At 43.6% G+C, this 19329-nt stretch overlaps 1 protein-coding gene across 1 annotated transcript in view; it reads right to left on the bottom strand.

Moving 5' to 3' along the window:
* The window catches only part of arhgap23b (Rho GTPase activating protein 23b), a 266684-nt gene that overhangs the window by 140437 nt on the left and 106918 nt on the right, over positions 1–19329 (bottom strand). Inside the window, 4 exon segments of the mRNA XM_067429696.1 lie at positions 4005–4059; positions 4168–4246; positions 4340–4432; positions 5668–5692. Of these exon segments, the coding sequence (XP_067285797.1) occupies positions 4005–4059; positions 4168–4246; positions 4340–4432; positions 5668–5692 (252 nt within the window).

Here is a 19329-nt window from a genome sequence, read left to right as displayed (position 1 = left end):
GGTGGGACAGAGACCTCGCTGCCGTGCCCCTGGGTCGAGGTGGGGTGGCTGCCGTCCGAGAGGGAGCGGAGGAGTCGCCGCGCTTGCCGGGGGCCGGAGCCTGCTGCCATCCGCCTGATAGGGGAGGAGCAGGGAGCGCGGGGCTCGCTGCCGGGTCCCCCGAAAGGAGGAGTCACCGCCGGCCGCCAGGGGGCGGAGGAGGATCGAGCGGCCCACCAGGCGTCCAGTGCCATCGCACAGCACCGCGAGGAAGAGCCTCTCGGCGGGCGGAGGGCCGAACGGCAGTGTGTCTGGGAACCGGACCAGAATTTTTTTTTTTTTTTTTTCCCTTCTTTCTTTTTTCCCTCTCTCCCCTCTCTCGTCCGCGGGCTCCGTGGGCTCCTCGTGCTCCCGTCTACATTTCTCTCGCCTCTCTGTCCTTACCCCTAGGTGCCGCAGCCGCCGTGATCGGCCCCCCCGGGAGAGGGGGGGAGGGGGAGTAGAGCGCCGTCTCGGGAGTGCCCCCCGGCCTGCGAGGGGCGATGGGGGTATGTGGTGTGGCAAGCAGCGGGGCGAGGGACCGCGAGAGCGGGCCGGTGATTAACGTTCACGAGTGCCAGCTGCGTGGCACACCGGTCTCGTCTCGTGGCCATGTGACGGGAGCATATAAGGAGGAGCAAGGACAGCGGAAGACGAGAGAGGACCAGGCCTGGAATTTTATGTTATGTTTTGTTTATGTGTTTGTGGGCAGTCGTCCGTGAGGGGCTGCCCACGTTTTATTGTGTGTGTGTTTGCGGGCAGTCGTCCGTGAGGGGCTGTCTGCGGTTTTACTTTCGTTTTGTTTCTTTACTTTAAATAAATGTTTGTTGAACGTTCGCCGGTTCCCGCCTCCTTCCTTCCCATCTACGAACTTTATTACACTGGTCAAACGTTTTTTGAGCGCAATTCACACCGAGCGGTACTTCAAAACAGTTGTCCGAACGCGCAACGTTATACATGGATTCGGTTTTCTGAACTTTTGATTTAGATTAATATGTGAAGTATGAGAGAGAGCTTATGTGCTTATTTTGAAGACAGAGAGAGTGCGCGCAGGGTGGAGTTCTCTGCTCTTTATATGCCTTCAGCTGGGGTCTTGACCGGTCTTGAGACAAAATCCCGAGTCATCTTCGCCCAAGACCGAGACGAGACCGAGTAAAAATGCGGTCGATACCGAGACGAGACCAAGACCTTTAAAAAGACCGATCTCGAGAACTACAACACTATTATTTATTAAACTATCACTTGACTATATTCTGGCACGCCATCTAGTGGCAAAGAATGTTTGGCCCATAGCCAAATATAAATACCGACCCCTGCTGTGGAGGATCCTGGGCAATGAGTAGGGTTGGGCATCGTTTTGATTTGAGCAATTCTGATTCCAATTCCGATTCTTACTTTCGATTCCGGTTCTTTTCGATTCTCGATTCCGATTCTTTGAGGGGTGGAGTCAAAACATGTCACATCGATATTCAATGCTATTTTCAATACAACGAGGGAAAAACGCTGCATATACTGTCAATTAGATAATTTTATATATATATATATTTTTTTGTCTGTCTTTTGAAAGTCTAGGCAATCAAACATTTCTTCTGAAGAGATCACTTTATATGATAAAGCTTTTAAGCTTTTTCTCATATATAAACATTGATCAATTACTATTAAAATTATCTCACAAATATTTGTTAACTCAATGTATTTTTTACAACGGGGTAATTGTGTTGCAATAGTTTACACACAGCACAAGTAAGCTTGATTTTGAATGGTAAATTGAATAAACAAAGATACATATTACAAAAAATAGCACAAATAAATACAATAGAATAAAAGATATAAATGAAATAGACTGCTTTATTTTTTCAGGTAGGTCTAACATTCAGGTAAGAAACTGAATAAAAAAAATGCAAAGTGGCTAAATAAATTTAAAATAGAAGATCGAAGATCGGAACCGAAAATAATTTTTCTAAACGATTCCAATGGAATCGTTATCTTTTAAACGGTCCCAAGTTAGAACCGGTTCTCGATGCCCAACCCTAGCAATGAGGGAATCTTCATCTGACGAGAAAAGTTCATTCTCAGACATTGTAACAGATGGGTAGAGCCAAATGCAGATTTTTCTTCAGCTCCTACGGGAGCACAAAGAACAACAACTGCTGTGGCAGTGGAGATATTAGCCAGAGAAACTGAGCTCCTGTTGGAGCAGAGGGAACAATAATGCTGTGGCAGTGGAGAAATTAGCCAGAGAAACTGAACTCCTGCGGGAGCAGAGGGATCAACACTGCTGTGGCAGAGGAGAAAAGGTTAGCCAGAGAAACTGAGCTCCTGTGGGAGCAGAAGAAAACCGCACTGCTGTGGTAGTGGAAAAAAAGGTTAACAAGAGAAACTGAGCTCCTGTGGGAGCAGAGGGAACAACACTGCCGTGGCAGAGGAGAAATTAGCCAGAGAAATTGAGCTCCTGTGGGAGCAGAAAGAACAGCACTGCTGTGGCAGAGGAGAAATTAGCCAGAGAAACCTAGCTCCTGTTGTAGCAGAGAGAATAGCCCTGTTGTGGCAGAGGAGAAATTAGCCAGATAAACTGAGCTCTCGTGGGAGCAGAAATAACAGCACTGCTGTGGCAGAGGAGAAATTAGCCAGAGAAACTGAGCTCCTGCAGGAGCAGAGGGAAAAGCACTGCTGTGGCAGAGGAGAAATTAGCCAGATAAACTGAGCTCCTGCAGGAGCAGAGAGAACAGCACTGCTGTAGCAGAGGAAAAAAGATTAGCCAGAAAAACTGCGCTCCTGCGAGAACAGAGGGAACGGCACTGCTGTGGCAGAGGAGAAATTAGCCAGAGATACTGAGCTCCTGTGGGAGAAGAAACAGTACTGCTTCTGTGGTGGAGGAAAAGTTAGACGGAACAAAATGGAAAAGCATGTTTTTGAAACCAAATGGGACTCTTATTTTGAAAGAGACCCATTTGGGTCAACCTCTTTTGGGTCAAAAGAGTGAACATGTTGTTTATTCGCATTTATGTTCAGTGTAAAGGAAGCTGAGTAATGAAACGGATCATTTATTTAATTAAAAAAGTTTAGTGAACATTTGAATAATGATTCTTTTTGGTTTTGTTTCTGCAAGGCCGTTTTTTTCCCTCCTGTTTCTATGTTTTTAGAACATGGGGGGAGGGGTGATTTCCATTGGATCACTCGACCACACAACTGAAACTGAACTAAAATATCCTCTAAAATATCCTTTTTTCCTCTGGATGCACATTTTGAACATTGAAAACTGGTTCTGAATCTTGTATACTGATTCTGAAATTGAAATTCCTAACTTCACAACTATTGTGAACTGAATTGTTCATTATTCCTGTTGGTTTGGGTTTATTTCTATAATTTTATTTTTCAAAAGATTTATTTAATTTAATTTATGTCAGCAACAATAAATCCAATTTCAAAAACTAACAGTTGCCGAAGGGTCAGAGTGTTTTCCAAAGAGTGTTTTCTTTCTTTAATTTCTATTATCAATTCCCTATACTCCAGTGAGTCGAGTGAGTGGTGCTAAAAGATTATTGGTCCACCTACACTAAACCCTGATAGCGTTAAAGGAAATGTATGTAAGATTGTGGCCAAAACTGGTACTGCAATCACTATCCCCTCTCCACCTCCCCCCTGACTCGAGGTTGCCAGATAGGCTGCAGGATCCAGCAGGAACGTTTGTAGCTGCAGCTGTAACTACAGAAGAGCTGGCAACCTGGATGCCGAAACACTACTGACTTTGTGATTGGTAGATAGGTGGAGGGTGGCGCTTCAGGCCAAATCACAACATGATCAGTTGAGGGCTGCAACAACAACTTTTAAATGACAGCATCCTGGGCGGACTACTGTTGTCAGTGATATAAGTATATGATGTATGTGGGTTGTCAGTGATATAAGTATAAGATTTATGTGGGTGTTAAGAAAAGAAAGGGTGTAGAAACAAAGGAAGAAAGTACAAAGGTCATACTCACACTTACCAATTGTAGCACATCCTCATCTTTAGGCATGATGGACAGCTCCAGCACATTCTCACTAAATACAGATTAATGCAGTTATAAAGTACAAATTCACTGTAGATATTTGTAAATATGAAGTACAAGTATAGGCTCGTTACTTTATATATATTTCAAGTAGTCTCACCTATTTTGAATCAGCGCTATGACCTGAGAATAAGTTTTCCCCAGCACATTTTCTCCATTCACCTTAACCAGCCTGTCTCCTAAACACAAACACACATATTTATTGGTTGATGTTAAAAAGAACAGACAAAAGGCATTACAGCTTACACACATGGGCATACCATGTTCCCTACCTGTGCACAGGCCTGCCTGATGGGCTGGGCCTTTCTCTTTCACATTCTTCACAAAGATGGTATCCATTGGCTCCAGACGAGACATTTGACCCCCTGAGCAAGATCACATAACCACTATAAATACATTCTCAATTGAAATATAACTAAATGTGATGTCCCTGTAAGCTGTCATTTGTACGTGTGGGTTTTTTCTTTTTTTGGTGAGTGTCTGTGAGTGTTTGTGTGACAGAGATTACTACTTGTGGAGTTTTTTGTCCAATAATTAAAAGTTCAGTTGAATTGCCAATTAGTGTTCATTTCAGTTGAAACGATTTTAATTAGTTTGAACTGCTAAAAGACAGACAGGGCAACAGGTTTGAAAATTTGATTGAATAAGATCAGTAGGTGAGACAAGTATACATTGAATTAGTAGACTAATGGATATTATTATTAATGTATTATTCATGTTCACAGCTGTAGTAGAGGGGGTTTGATTTTGAGCCCTGGAGATTAACTTTGTTGAAAGGATTATGTGGCATGTTTTTTATTGCCATGTTTTTGTTTTAGTAAGTATTTTTGTTTTAGTTTGTTAATTTTGAGCAGATCAGTGTTTAGAGCTGAGAATCACCATTACATTTAAATGGTTGTTTGTTTTTCTTGACTTGTGGTATAAGGTGCATAGAAACCCACCACTGTGTGTTTGAAAAGTAGGGTCTACTTAGATTAATGTATTAGGGACGTTTGGAAGTTTAATCTACAGGACATGTTTTTCCCTTTGTTTTATTACAGCTGTGAAGGTATAGGCTAGTGAGGGTAAGGACTTTAAGTGCAATTATTAAACATCATCTGTCTAAATAAATACACTTGTTGAATGTCCTTCTGATCGGTTATTGAATCTATTATCAAAAGATCAGCTGAATAAAGTTGCAACACATTATGGTATTGGCCTCTCTAAAAATAGAGAATATTTATACAGTTGAGATTAACTCTCATAAAAAAGGAGTTTTATCTTCTGTTTTAATGCTGACTTTTGAGCAACAAAAATAACTAGCCAATCTCCAGCTGGAACACCATAAAATGTAATTCCAGGTGGAGATGGAAAAACAAAAATTAGAACAAGTGACATTATTTGTGCAACAAGGTTTTGAAAAAAAGAAAAAGAAAATTACACCAAAATTTGCAAAAGCATCTTAACCTTATGAAATAAGATAAGGTGAAAACTTTGAGTGATGGCTATATGAAGTGGTGTGGAGTGAGCTGCTTCCTAACTTTAATCCTTCAGGATCACAGCACTAAATATTATTTTACAAAAAGAGCAGAGCAATATTTTAAGATTTAGATGCACTTACCTTTGCCATTGCCATTCTCCTCGTTCTGAAAAACAAAAAACAAAAAACAAAAAAAAAGAAATAAATAAATGACTATGGTCAGTTGAACTGACCTCCTGTATTTTCACAGACCCTAGAAGTTCAGTGCAGCTGTCTGGTAGCAGTTTAGCAGATGGTTTCTTCAAAGTAACTTACAGAGCACATAGTTTAGTATAAACATTTAAATGGGATTTTTGTCCGTTTTAAAATAAAATCATAAGTATGATGGTGTCACACCTGTCAGCTGCAAATGCCATTATGCACCAGCAGATGGCAGCCTCATCCCTTAATGTCATCATAGACTCTGGGCTGTGTTCGAAATTGCCCCCTATACCCTTAAATAGGCACTGTCTATCTAAGGTAACTAACTATCTGGATGGTTATTATAAAGTTGCAACAGATGACTATAATACCCTGTTATAAATAATTGTAGCAACAATGGCTGAATAAGCAAGGTAAATATCTGACCGGATGACCAAAATTTAAAATCCCTCACGCATCCTGTGATTATCTAATCAGATCATACAAAGGTCTGTTGTATGTTGCAACCATATAACATTATCAAGATGAGGAGCCATATTGTCATCCCAAAAGATCCTGTGAGAATCTATTGTAAGCGTGGAAGTTGACGCCTCAGGCACTTGCCACCAGAACCCACAAACTCACCTCCTTTCGACCTCTGACTCACATACACTCGCAAAACAGAGAGAGACTGCCTTAAAATGCACACACATCAAGCATACTTGGACATTTAGATGAAAATTACCTTTTAAACCTATTAAATACATTTTTTGTTGATTTAATGTCTTTATATGATCTATTAAAATAGCTAGGATGTTTAATGTATGTAAATAAAACTCTGTATGCTAGTAACTGGGTAAATTATGTATCTCTGTATTCTCAATGTTATAGTTCATGGTAGCTCTACGATCACAGAAACCTGACGGTACTGAATCTCGTGCAAATTACAAAAAGATGCTTAGTACAGAAGTACCAGCTTTCTGTGAATAAATGCATGGGCTTAAATACATCATCCATTGTGATTTAAATCACGAAGAAGGAAGAGAGTTCAATAGACAAAGGAAGCCTTTGGACCCCCTTTACGCCAAAATCAAAGCAAGTATTTTATTTGGCATGTGATCCGCACATTCCACGCTCCACTCCGCCCCGCAGCACGGGTATAAATAGAAAGCGTGCCCGTCTCGGGAGAAGGTATGCTGCGGGACCACGTCCTTCAGAAAAGGCCTGGTGGCATGATAATTTTATTCAGTGTATTAAAGCATTATACTCCTCACCAGGAGCCAGGATAAAAGTTAATGGCCACTTATCTGAAACAATCCATTTGGAAAGAGAAACATGTCAAGGTTGCCCCTTAGTTCCTTCTCTGTTTGCCCTATTCATTGAGCCTTTGGCCCAAGCAATAAGAGAGGACTCAGAGATAGAAGGGATCTCGATTAGAGGAGATGAACATAAGATCTGTATGTATGCAGATGATGTCTTATTATTTCTGAAAAATCTAAACTCTAGCATCCCTAAATTGATGACCTTTTTAGAAAAATATAATTTTTATTCTGGGTATAAAATAAATATCCCAAAAGCACAAACTCTTATTTTTAATTATAGACCTAATTTGCATATAAGACAACAATATGACTGTGGCAGAGGGGGCGTGGTTTAGCGAGGTCTGCACGGAGAGAAGGAGCCAGGAGAGTGACGGTAAGTAAGTAGGTCAAGTGCATAATGATGAACACCTGTGTCTGATTGCAGTGATTGGCATGGAGAGCCGGTATATAAGCCAGCAGAGAACAGGCAACAGGGAGAGAGACACATTCTGGATACTCGTGGCTGGCTGGGACTACAGAGAGGAGATTGTTGCCCAAGTTATCTGAGACTGAGTTTACTAAGCGCTGTGTGCGCATGTTTATGTTGTGTTGCAAAAGTGACTGAATAAAAAGCCACGAGTGCCAGACACGCCGACCCTGCCATCTTCTTCCTTCCTTCATTACTTACAAGGACATTTGCTACAGTGGTGCCGAAAACCCGGGAGGAAAAAGAGTGCCACCGCCAGTATGCAGAGCCCATCAGGATCGCCGTTTGCGGATGTCATCGCATCACTCGCGGGCCTCCACCAAGAACATCATCAGGCGCTCGTGGACATGAGAGAGGATCAGGAACGGCGGTTCCAGATCTTCGTCCGCGCCCAGCAGGAGGACCGCGAGGCGTTCCGGAGCTGGATGGACCGGGAGGTTCGGGCCGAGCCAAAGACATCAGCGGGCCCACCCACCCAGCTGTCTCTCACCAAAATGGGTGCCCAGGACGACCCAGAGGCGTTCCTGGACTTGTTTGAGAGGACGGCGAAGGCCAGTGGGTGGGACGAAGAGTAATGTCCGCTGCGCCTAATCCCTCTCCTAACGGGGGAGGCGCAGATAGCGGCCCAGCAACTGCCGGTCCCGAATCTCCTGGTATACTGGGACTTGAAGAAGGCCATCCTCCAGAGGGTCGGCCTCTCCCCGGAGCAACCTCGCCAGCGATTTCGTTCGCTGGAACTGGGGGAGAGTGGCCGGCCCTTTGTACTCGCACAGCAGCTCCGGGACGCATGCCGCACATGGCTGATGGCTGAGGGAAGCGACACAGACAAAATCATCGACATGGTGGTGCTGGAACAATTCATAGCCCGTCTGCCCACGAAAACAGCACAGTGGGTCCAGTGCCACCGTCCGGAGTCGCTGGACTTGGCCATCCAACTGGCGGAGGATCAGCTGGTGGCATGCCCTGGGGTCGGCGGACCCCTTCCTTCAGTTTCTCTCTCCACCCCTTCCCCCCCCCTCTCTCTCTGTCTCTCATAGGCCAGTCCCGATGCCACGGACTCGCCGGAGCCTGCCACTGGGAGGCCCACCCCGATGGAGGTCTGGGGGAATGAGGGAGGACTCGCACACCGTTCCGGTACCGCCCAGGGAGGCGGGGCTGACCCAGCTGGGTCCCAGTTTTTACCCTGTTTCGTCCCTCTCTCCAGGCCAATCCCTTGACCCGCTTCCTACCAATAGAGCAGCGGGAAGGTCCGGGCCGGCCTGTTGGCGTTGCGGGGACCCGGGCCACTTCATAGATAGGTGTCCAATGATGGAGGTTGGAACACTGGTCCGTGTCCCGGACGTTCCGCGGGCTGCCCTCGATCAGGCTGGGTTGTACCAAATACCTGTGAGTATTGAGGGGGGTACTTATCAAGCTTTGGTGGATTCAGGTTGTAACCAGACCACCATACACCAAAGCTTAATGCAACCGGGGGCATTGGATAGTGGCCGCATGGTTACGGTACGGTGTGTGGATGGGGATGTATTGAAATATCCACTAATGCCAGTCACTATTCAGTTTCGGGGTCAAAAGCATAAAGTGGAGGTGGCGGTTAGTTCCCACCTCCGACATCCGCTTATTTTAGGGACAAATTGGCCGGGGTTTAGGCTATTATTGGAGATGTTATGTGTCTTGGGAGAACAGAGAGCACGGAAGGGGCGCGGTGGTGCAGCTGGGTGAGGCTGAGCCGGGACCTCTGGGAGTGGCTGCAGGGGAAAAGAGCGCTGTTGAAAGGCTAAACCTTACAAAGCGTGATGATTTTCCCCTGGAGCAATCCCAGGATGAATCGCTGAAAAATGCATTTGACCAGGTCCAGTCCATCGATGGTCAGCCTATCCACCCTGCACGGCCGCTCACCTATCCGTATTTTGCTATCCTAAAAGATAAGTTGTATCGAGTGACCCAAGACGCTCAGACAAAACAGGATACAACTCAGTTATTAGTACCCAAAAGCCGCCGGGAAATGCTTTTCCAGGCGGCCCATTGTAATCCAATGGCTGGGCATTTGGGGATGACCACCACATTAAATCGTTTAATGACCCGATTTTTCTGGCCAGGCATTCACGAGACTGTGTGCAGATGGTGTGCCACATGTCGTGAATGTCAGATGGTAAATCCACCGGCCGCCCCAAAAGCGCCATTGCGCCCTCTTCCTCTCATGCAGGTCCGCTTCGAGAGAATTGGTATGGATCTCATCGGGCCATTAGAACGATCTGCACGAGGACATCGATTTGCATTAGTGCTGGTGGATTATGCAACCCGATATCCCGAGGCAGTAGCGCTCTGCACCATCTCAGCGAAGAGTGTGGCGGACGCACTGTTTAGTCTAATCTCCCGAGTGGGAATCCCGAAAGAGATTCTCACTGATCAGGGCACGGCGTTTATGTCACGTACGTTACGCAAGCTCTATGAATTGTTGGGCATTAAATCGATTCGCACCAGCATCTATCACCCACAAACAGACGGATTGGTGGAGCGATTTAATCGCAATTTAAAGACAATGATTCGTAAGTTCGTTCAGGATGACGCCAAAAATTGGGACAGATGGCTAGAACCCCTGTTATTCGCTGTGTGTGAGGTCCCGCAAGCCTCCACAGGGTTTTCCCCCTTCAAGCTCCTGTATGGGTGTCAACCATGGGGGGTGCCTGACGTCATGCGAGAGGCTTGGGAGGAAGGACCCTCCGAGAGTAAAAACGAAATTCAGTATGTGTTGGACCTGAGAGCAAAACTCCACACTTTGGGGCGGCTCTCGAGGGAGAATTTGCTACAGGCCCAGGACAGACAGTGCCGGTTGTATGACAGGGGAACTAGAATGCGTTATATCAAATAGAACTACAATTTGCACCAGGAGAAAAAGTACTCGTATTACTGCCCACATCTAGCTCCAAATTACTCGCCAAGTGGCAAGGACCATTTGAGGTCACACGACGAGTTGGAGATTTCGATTATGAGGTTGTTAGAACGGACAGGAACGGGGCCCGTCAAATTTACCACCTTAATCTCCTGAAAAAATGGAGGGAGGCGGAGTCAGTGATGTTGGCGACAGTGGGGAGGAGGATCTCGGGCTAGAGGTGAATACCAAAATGCATCCCTCGCTCTGGCCCCAGGGGGAGATCACCTCTCGCCCTCGCAACTCACTGACATAGCCCAGTTGTAAGCAGAATTTGCGGACGTGTTCTCGCCCCTGCCTTGTCGAACAAACCTCATTCATCACCATATTGAGACAGAGCCGGGTGTTGTGGTGTGCAGCCGGCCGTATCGATTAACTGAGCATAAAAATAAAATAGTTCAGGAAGAATTAGAGGCGATGCTAGACATGGGCGTAACAGAAGAGTCCCACAGCGATTTGGCGAGCCCGATAGTTTTAGTTCCTAAAACAGACGGCTCAATCCGTTTCTGCGTGGACTACCGCAAGGTGAATGCTGTGTCAAAATTTGACGCATATCCAATGCCTCGGGTTGACGAGCTGCTTGATCAACTAGGTACGGCTCGCTTTTATTCGACATTGGATTTAACTAAAGGGTATTGGCAGATCCCTCTGATGCCATTATCCAAGGAAAAAAACGCTTTCACAACACCGTTTGGTTTACACCAATTTGTTACGCTTCCTTTTGGGTTGTTTGGGGCACCAGCCACCTTTCAGCGCCTCATGGAACGGATTCTGAGACCGCATGCTGGGTATGCCGCGGCTTACTTGGATGACATCGTCATCTATAGTAATGACTGGGAGCGGCATATGCAGCATTTGCGAGCTGTTCTGGGGACGCTGAGAGGGGCGGGGTTGACGGCCAACCCGAAAAAGTGTGCAGTTGGGCGAGTGGAAGTCAGGTATCTGGGTTTCCACTTGGGCCATGGACAGGTGTGTCCCCAAATTAGCAAGATGGCAGCAGTTGCAACCTGTCCGAGACCCAAGACCAAAATGGAGGTGAGGCAGTTCCTGGGGCTAGCGGGATATTATAGAAGGTTTGTACCTAAATATTCGGACCTCACTAGCCCGCTGACTGACCTCACTAAAAAGGAAGCCCCAGATGCCGTCCAGTGGACGGAGCCGTGTCAGCGGGCTTTTACCCAGGTGAAGGCTGCTTTATGTGGTGGACCGTTGTTGCACTCCTGATTTTTCTCTTCCCTTTTTGTTGCAGACTGACGCGTCGGACAGGGGGCTGGGTGCGGTCCTGGCCCAGGAGGTGGGGGGTGAGGAACGGCCGGTGCTGTACATTAGTCGTAAGCTCTCTAAGAGAGAGACTAAGTACAGCACCATAGAAAAGGAGTGTCTGGCCATCAGGTGGGCCATCCTCACCCTCAGATATTACCTCCTGGGAAGGGAGTTCACCCTCTGTTCGGACCACGCGCCCCTGCAGTGGCTCCACCGCATGAAGGATACCAACGCGCGGATCACCCGTTGGTATCTAGCTTTACAGCCTTTTAAGTTCAAGGTGGTCCACAGGCCAGGGGCACAGATTGTTGTAGCTGACTTCCTCTCCAGGCATGGGGGGGGGGGGCATGGTTTAGCGAGGTCTGCACGGAGAGAAGGAGCCAGGAGAGTGACGGTAAGTAAGTAGGTCAAGTGCATAATGATAAACACCTGTGTCTGATTGCAGTGATTGGCATGGAGAGACGGTATATAAGCCAGCAGAGAACAGTAGTGATGGCCAAATGAGGCTTCCTGAACCACTGAGGCTTTCTAGTCCATTGGTTCACCAAAAGGTTCATTTACCTGAAGCCTCATGAAACAGTGTGCTCCCTAGTGACACCTGCTGTGCAAAGCAATGCATCGCACACAACTCTATTCATCCTGAGCAACCAAATTGTCATGTGGGAACACCCTTTTTCTATTGCCTGTGTATTAATAAAGTATTTTACTCTGCTTGTATTAACCTATGTACACACAACTCACAGAAAAACACAACTTTGTGTTCAACTATTCAGTAGTTCTTTGGGTTAGTGATGACAGTGAATGCCCAGAATGATTGTAAATAAATTATTGTGAGTGCAGTGCTTATGGGACTGGAATTGTGGAACAGCAAACTGCAGGGATGGGAAAAGCTTTCCCTAATACAGTCTAGTCTTATAATAATATTATTAATAATAATAATAATAATAGCAATAATATATATATAATAATAACACTAGCCTACTACTAATATAGGATATATATATATATATATATATATATATATATATATATATATAATTACGTAGTATAGGTAGGCTATTTCAACTAGATATAGGTTAATTTACTCTAATAATCTACTGAACTATGTATAATTTACTCTAATAATCTACTAAACTAAGTATAATGTAATATAATATATAATACAAGCTGTGATATATAATGATATCGCTACTACATACAACTAACACCTCAACACCAATGCAAATGCCTACTGCAAACCCCACAAGAGGCTCGAGGTTTCGAACCACTTTTATCCGAAAGCGATACTCAGAACGAAGCAATGACGTATTCAACAGAAAACGAGGCCTCGTTTGTCATCGTCACGTGATTTTCACGGAAACGATACAAGCCTCGAATCGGGGCTTCATCTGGAACGCCCCTTTTTGCTCGACACAAGCTCCGGAGCCTCGCTTCAGATGTCCCATCACTATCTTCAGGTAAGTGAGGTTTTGGCATTTCAAAGTCTTTTTAAGGTTATTTTGTGCAGCATTATGTATTTGTTTGAGGAGGGTGTTGAATTAGCCTCAGTTGAGTGTATTTACCATTTCAATCCCATGTGTAACGCAGCATACAGTCACCGAACGAGTCATTGATTGATGATTTAAAACTCCGGACTAGTTTTCTTGCATGTGTCCGTTTTTTACCGTGTGAATGACTATATAGAGTGACTATAATAAATCTGACAGTGTGCACCCGGGTATAGTTTTGTTGCAGCAGCGACATATAGTAACTTTTGGAAATGCGGGTGTTTTGTGGCCATGAGATCTTTCGAGGGTAACGACATCTTTTTGTTCACGTCTATGAGCTTAAAGCGATGGTTAACCCAAAAATGTATATTCTGTTATTTACTTGCCCTCATGTTGTTCCTAAGAATTTATTGAATGTGTTTATATATATATATATATATATATATATATATATATATATATATATATATATATATATATATATATATATATATATATATATATATATATATATATATATTTTTATTTTATTTATTTTTTTGGAGCAAAAAATTAATTAATAAATCAATAAATTCAAATCTTAACCTGGCTAGTGATGCATTACATTGATAAAAAAAAAAAAAAAAAAAAAAAAAATAGTGACAATAAATGATGACCGGATTATAACTATCCCTTTAGTTTAACATTTATTTTAATAATAATTATGCAGACCTAGCTTCCAGGTTGTATTGCTGTTAACATTATTTAAATGTAACTTTTTATTGCAGGTGCAGTTGGTTGAAACAACGCCAGTCCCAGCAACACACTTCCAACACTGATTAGTGTAACAATTCACCAGTGTGAGTGCCCGTGCTCACCACCAGAGGGCACTCCAATCCTGACTTTCATTCTATCATAAACTACATTACCCATTATCCTTTGCCCGGACTCATTAGCACTCACTGTTTACACCTGTGTCTTATTATCCTGTTTTCTGCCTGGTTATCTCTGTCATTCACTGCAATGTCTTGTTTTGGGCGAAGGTCAGAACCGGGATCCTCGGCGGTTTGGCAACAGCTGATCTGTGACTGGAGCGTGCATGGTAGGGAGTGGTGTTGATTCCGGTTGTGATCCGGAAATGGAGGATGAAATGTTTGGCGCGGACAGCGGAGGGAATGGTGAAATGGTGAAATTGAAAAGGCACACTGGTGAAATGGAAAAGGTGAATAGAATGTAGTAGTAAACAGAAAAAGGAAAAAAAGTAGCAGTCAGGTAGTGAGAAAGGAAAGCATGTGGCCAGAAGGAAAAAGGAAGAATATAAGGTAATGATGAAATTTGCTGCTGGATTTAGTAACGCTATTAATCCGTTGAAGCTTTCTAAAGCTATTAAAGAAATGATCAGAGTGATCGAAAGTGTCAAGTCGTTTAGGGACGGGAGATTGATGTTATTTTGTAAAAATAACAAACAACAAAAAATAGCTCTAGGTGTAAAAATGATTCTAGGGCAAAAAGTGATATGCTCGATCCCAGAAGAAAAAAGTGGGTTAAAGGAGTTATATCAGGTATATCTCCAGAAGTTCCAGTAGAAAAGATTAAGAAAGGTTTAACTGGAGCAGCAGTGTTAGACGTGAAGAGATTGACATGCAATAGAAACAATGAAAAAACTGACAGTTTTTCAGTGATGATCAACTTTGATGAAGAGAAACTACCAAGTAGAGTGTTCTTAGGATTTGTAAGTTACATGGTAAGACCATATATCCCCCCTCCGCTAAGATGTTATAAATGCCAAAAGTATGGACATGTAAGGTGAGGAAACACGCAGTGCAGGTGCAGAACGTTAGAGTAGAGGAAGGAATATCTTATGCTGAAGCACTAAAGAAAGTCGAAAAAAATAACAAAGTAGGAAGAATTACGGTATCAATTCCTCAAGAAAAAATGAATGGCGAACAGGGGGAAGTTAAAGAGACATCAAAGATTGCAGACAAAGTGGCATTTGTAACATTTATGGCAGAAGTTGTGAACTGCTCTGCTCAAACGGAAAGCCGGACAGAAAGAATCAAAATAATAATCAAAGCAGCTGAAAAGTACTTAGAGATTGAAGGAATAACTGTAGACATGATTAATGACAAATTAAAAGTACAGATAACAAACACGCAATTAGGATGGGGTGGATCTTAATGGTGATATTAATACTCGAAGTTTAATTGCTAATGGGCAAGAATTTAAGAAATGTATATCTAAGCAAGAAAATGATCCGGATTTAATTTGTGTGCAAGAAACATGGCTCAAACCACAGTTGAATTTTATAATAGACGGGTATATGATAATAAGACGAGATCGGAAACAAGGGAATGGAGGAGGGGTAGCTACATTTATTAAACAAGGAATTGGGTTTAGAAATGTAGAAGTGGATACAGAACAAGAGATAGTGGTGGTGGAAATAAAGGAAGGGAATCAAAGTATCAAAGTGATACATTTTTATAATCCGTGTGAAAAGTTAAATAAGACGGTACTTGAAAGAATTGGAGGAAATATAGGTAGCAAAGTAATATGATGTGGTGATTTTAACGCGCACAATTCATTGTGGGGGAGTGCTAGAACAGATCTTAATGGGTTGGTGGTGGAAGAAATGCTTGATTGGGGAGGATTAATTTGTGTTAACGATGGGGGTGATACTAGAATAGATGTTAATCGTGGGCATGATTCTGCATTGGATTTAACGTTAATGTCTGAAAATCTGGCAGGGAAATGTGAATGGAGCATAATGAATCAAAGCACAATTGGAAGTGACCATTTTCCAATATTTGTTAAAGTAGGGGTGGATGTAACTCAAGCAGTAGTGGAGAGTAATCCAAGGTGGAAGTTGAAGACTGCCAACTGGGATATGTATAAAGAATTATGTAATAATAAAATGGCTGAATTAAACTTTGGAGACATTAAGACATTTGGAGACAAGTTAATGGAGACATAGATATTAAGTGAAAAAAATAAATGAAATTATTAGGAATACAGCAGAGGAGGTAATTGGAAAAAATAAAAATACCAAGAAAAGAAAGGCAGTTCCATGGTGGAATGAAAAATGTAGTGAATTAATTTCAAAAAGAAATAAGGCTCTTAAGAAAGCAAGGAAAACGTTAGTGTTCAATAATTATATAAGCTATAAAAAAGCTCAGGCATTGGTGAGGAGAGAAATTAGAGTAGCAAAGAGAAATTATTGGAGAGAATTTTGTAATACCATAGGGGAAAAAATAGACATTAATGAGTTATGGGGTATGATTAGGAAGATGGGAGGGATTCAGAAGAAAAATAATATACCTGTTTTAACTAATAATGATACAATAGCAGTAACAGATAGCGATAAAGAAGAGATGCTAGTGGAATCGTTTGTAAAGGTACACAGCAACGCAAATAATCCAGACGATATAAGGAAGTATAGGAAACAGAGTGTGAAGGACAATGTTAAGATATTTTTTTAAAAAAATACCAGCAGGAGGTACATTAGATTCTAATTTTACACTGTTTGAGATGAAGAGAGCTCTGGCAGGGGTTAAACAGACCTCCCCTGGTAAAGATGATATATGTAATGAGATGGTTAAACATTTATCAGACAACTTTTTAATATGGTATGGGAGATAGGGACTTTACCTGATGCATGGAAGCATGGAGTTATTATAATAATAATACATTTTATTTATAATGCACTTTATATTAAACAAAATCTCAAAGTGCTACAGAATTAAAAAAAAACAATCAACAACAATAAATAAATAAAACTGAAAAATAAAATAAAATAAAGAAGTAGCAAGTCAATTAAAAGCTCTGCTAAAAAGGTGGGTTTTAAGACCACGCTTAAAAGTATCTATAGTGGAGTCCGCAGGTGGTCAGGGAGAGCATTCCACAGACTGGGGGCTGCAGAGCAGAAGGCCCGATCCCCCATAGTACGGAGATTGGCTGTGGGAGTTTTGAGGCGATACAGCGAAACAGAGCGGAGGTTACGAGTGGCTGTTTGTGTGGTGAGGAGTTCCTTGAGATAGGAGGGAGCATCACCATGGATGCACTGGTGGGTAAGGAGAGAAATCTTGTACTCGATCCTGAACGACACAGGAAGCCAGTGGAGTGATTTTAGAATGGGGGTGATATGGTCGTATTTGCGCACCCTCATGAGGATCCTAGCAGCGCTGTTCTGAATACACTGCAACCTCTGGAGATTTTTGCTAGGGATGCCAATAAGGAGTGCATTGCAGTAGTCCAGCCTGGAGGAGATAAAGGCATGGACAAGCTTCTCCGCATCAGCCAGTGATAGAATGGGACGAAGTTTGGCAATGTTTCTGAGGTGGAAGAAGGAGGTCTTACACAGGTGTTTGATGTGCGCTTCAAAAGTAAGCTGTGATTCCATTCTGACCCCCAGATTGGTGACTGAAGTGGAAAGTGGAATGACCTGATCAGAGAAAGCAATGCTGGTGATAACGGACTTCTGGACCTGAAGTGGAGTGCCGACTAGGATAGCTTCAGTCTTGGAGCTGTTTAGCTGCAGAAAGTTTTGCTTCATCCACGCCTTTATCTCATCCAGGCAAGTGATCAAAGTGGATGGTGTGAGGTCAGCAGAGGGAGATGAACTTGTCCTAAAGTAAAGTTGAGTGTCATCAGCATAGCAGTGAAAAGAAATTCCATGCCGGTTGATGAGACGGCCAAGAGGGAGCATGTAGAGTATGAACAGGGTGGGTCCGAGCACAGAGCCTTGAGGGACACCGCAGGTGACATTGTGTGACAGGGATGTAGCTTGTCCTAACGCAACATATTCAGTTCTCCCAGTGAGATAAGAAGAAAACCAGTTGTGGACCGAGTCAGAGAGACCAATGGTGGAATGTAAACGGTGAAGGAGGGTGTTATGGTCAACTGTATCGAAAGCTGCAGTTAAGTCCAGGAGGATGAGAAGGGATGGGGAACCAGCATCTGCCGCCATCAAAAGATCGTTTGTGACCCTGACCAAAGCTGTTTCTGTGCTGTGTCCTGAGCGGAAACCAGACTGATATTTCTCATAAAGATGCTCCAAATGGACCTGAAGCTGTGCAGCAACAACTTTTTCCAGCACCTTAGAGAGGTATGGGAGGTTGGAGATGGGCCTGTAGTTGTCATTAACATCTGGGTCTAAAGTAGGTTTTTTCAGAAGTGGTCTGATGATAGCAGTTTTAAGAGATGAAGGAACATGGCCAGCCTGGAGGGAATTATTAATAATCTTGGTAATAAATGGACTTAAGACACTGAGGTTAGATTTTACCATGGCTGTAGGAAAAGGATCCAGTGCACAGGTGGATGGTTTCATTTTTCTGATGATGTCCTCAACCTCGAGCTGTGTGATGATGGAGAAAAAGCAGAGATGTTGGAAGGTCCCTGGCTGTGGATCAACAGACGGGACAGGCAGAGCGGAGGTGCTAGATAGAAGCAAGTGGATGTTGTCTACTTTTGTTCCTAAAAAAGGTCATGAACTTATTGCACCTCTCTTCTGTGGCTTCTGAAAAAGAGTGAGTTTGCGGTTTGAGGATGTGATTTATAGTGGAGAAAAGCTTCTTGGAGTTTCCAGGGTTATTGTTGATGATGCTAGAGTAGAACTGTGACTGAGCATCTCTCAAAGACCTTGCGTAGGCCTTCTGATGATCTCTATAGGCTTGCCTATGAACAGTGAGTCCTGAGAGCTTGAGACGCCTCTCAAGTACGGGCCCAACCGTCTTCATCTTCCGCAGTTCGCTGGTGTACCAGGGTGCTAAGCACAAGAAGGTGACCAATCTAGTTATGACAGGTGCGTGAAGATCTAGAAGGCTGCTCAGAGACTTGTTGTAGAAGTCAACCGACTCAGAGACTGAGGAGAGATCAACAGAGGAAAATTGCTGAAGGTCTGTAGTTAAAGAGTCTTGGTTAATCTTTTTCAGGTTCCTGAAGCAAATTTGACAGGAATCTTTGGTAAGGGAAGAGGGGCGTGGCAGCTCCAATGAGATGGCCTGGTGGTCAGACACACCCAGATCATACACCAAGAGGTTTCTAATATGAGGAGAGTTGGAAATGACCAAGTCCAGAGTGTGCCCCCTAGAATGAGTGGGTCCATCCACATGCTGTTGGAGATTGAGGCAGTCCAATAATTGCAGAAACTCAGCTGCCAGGTGGCAGGAGGGGGTATCTACA

The sequence above is a fragment of the Pseudorasbora parva genome, chromosome 21 (assembly GCF_024679245.1).
Source record: "Pseudorasbora parva isolate DD20220531a chromosome 21, ASM2467924v1, whole genome shotgun sequence".
Classification (NCBI taxonomy): domain Eukaryota; kingdom Metazoa; phylum Chordata; class Actinopteri; order Cypriniformes; family Gobionidae; genus Pseudorasbora; species Pseudorasbora parva.
This window is presented reverse-complemented; position numbering and strand designations above follow the sequence as displayed.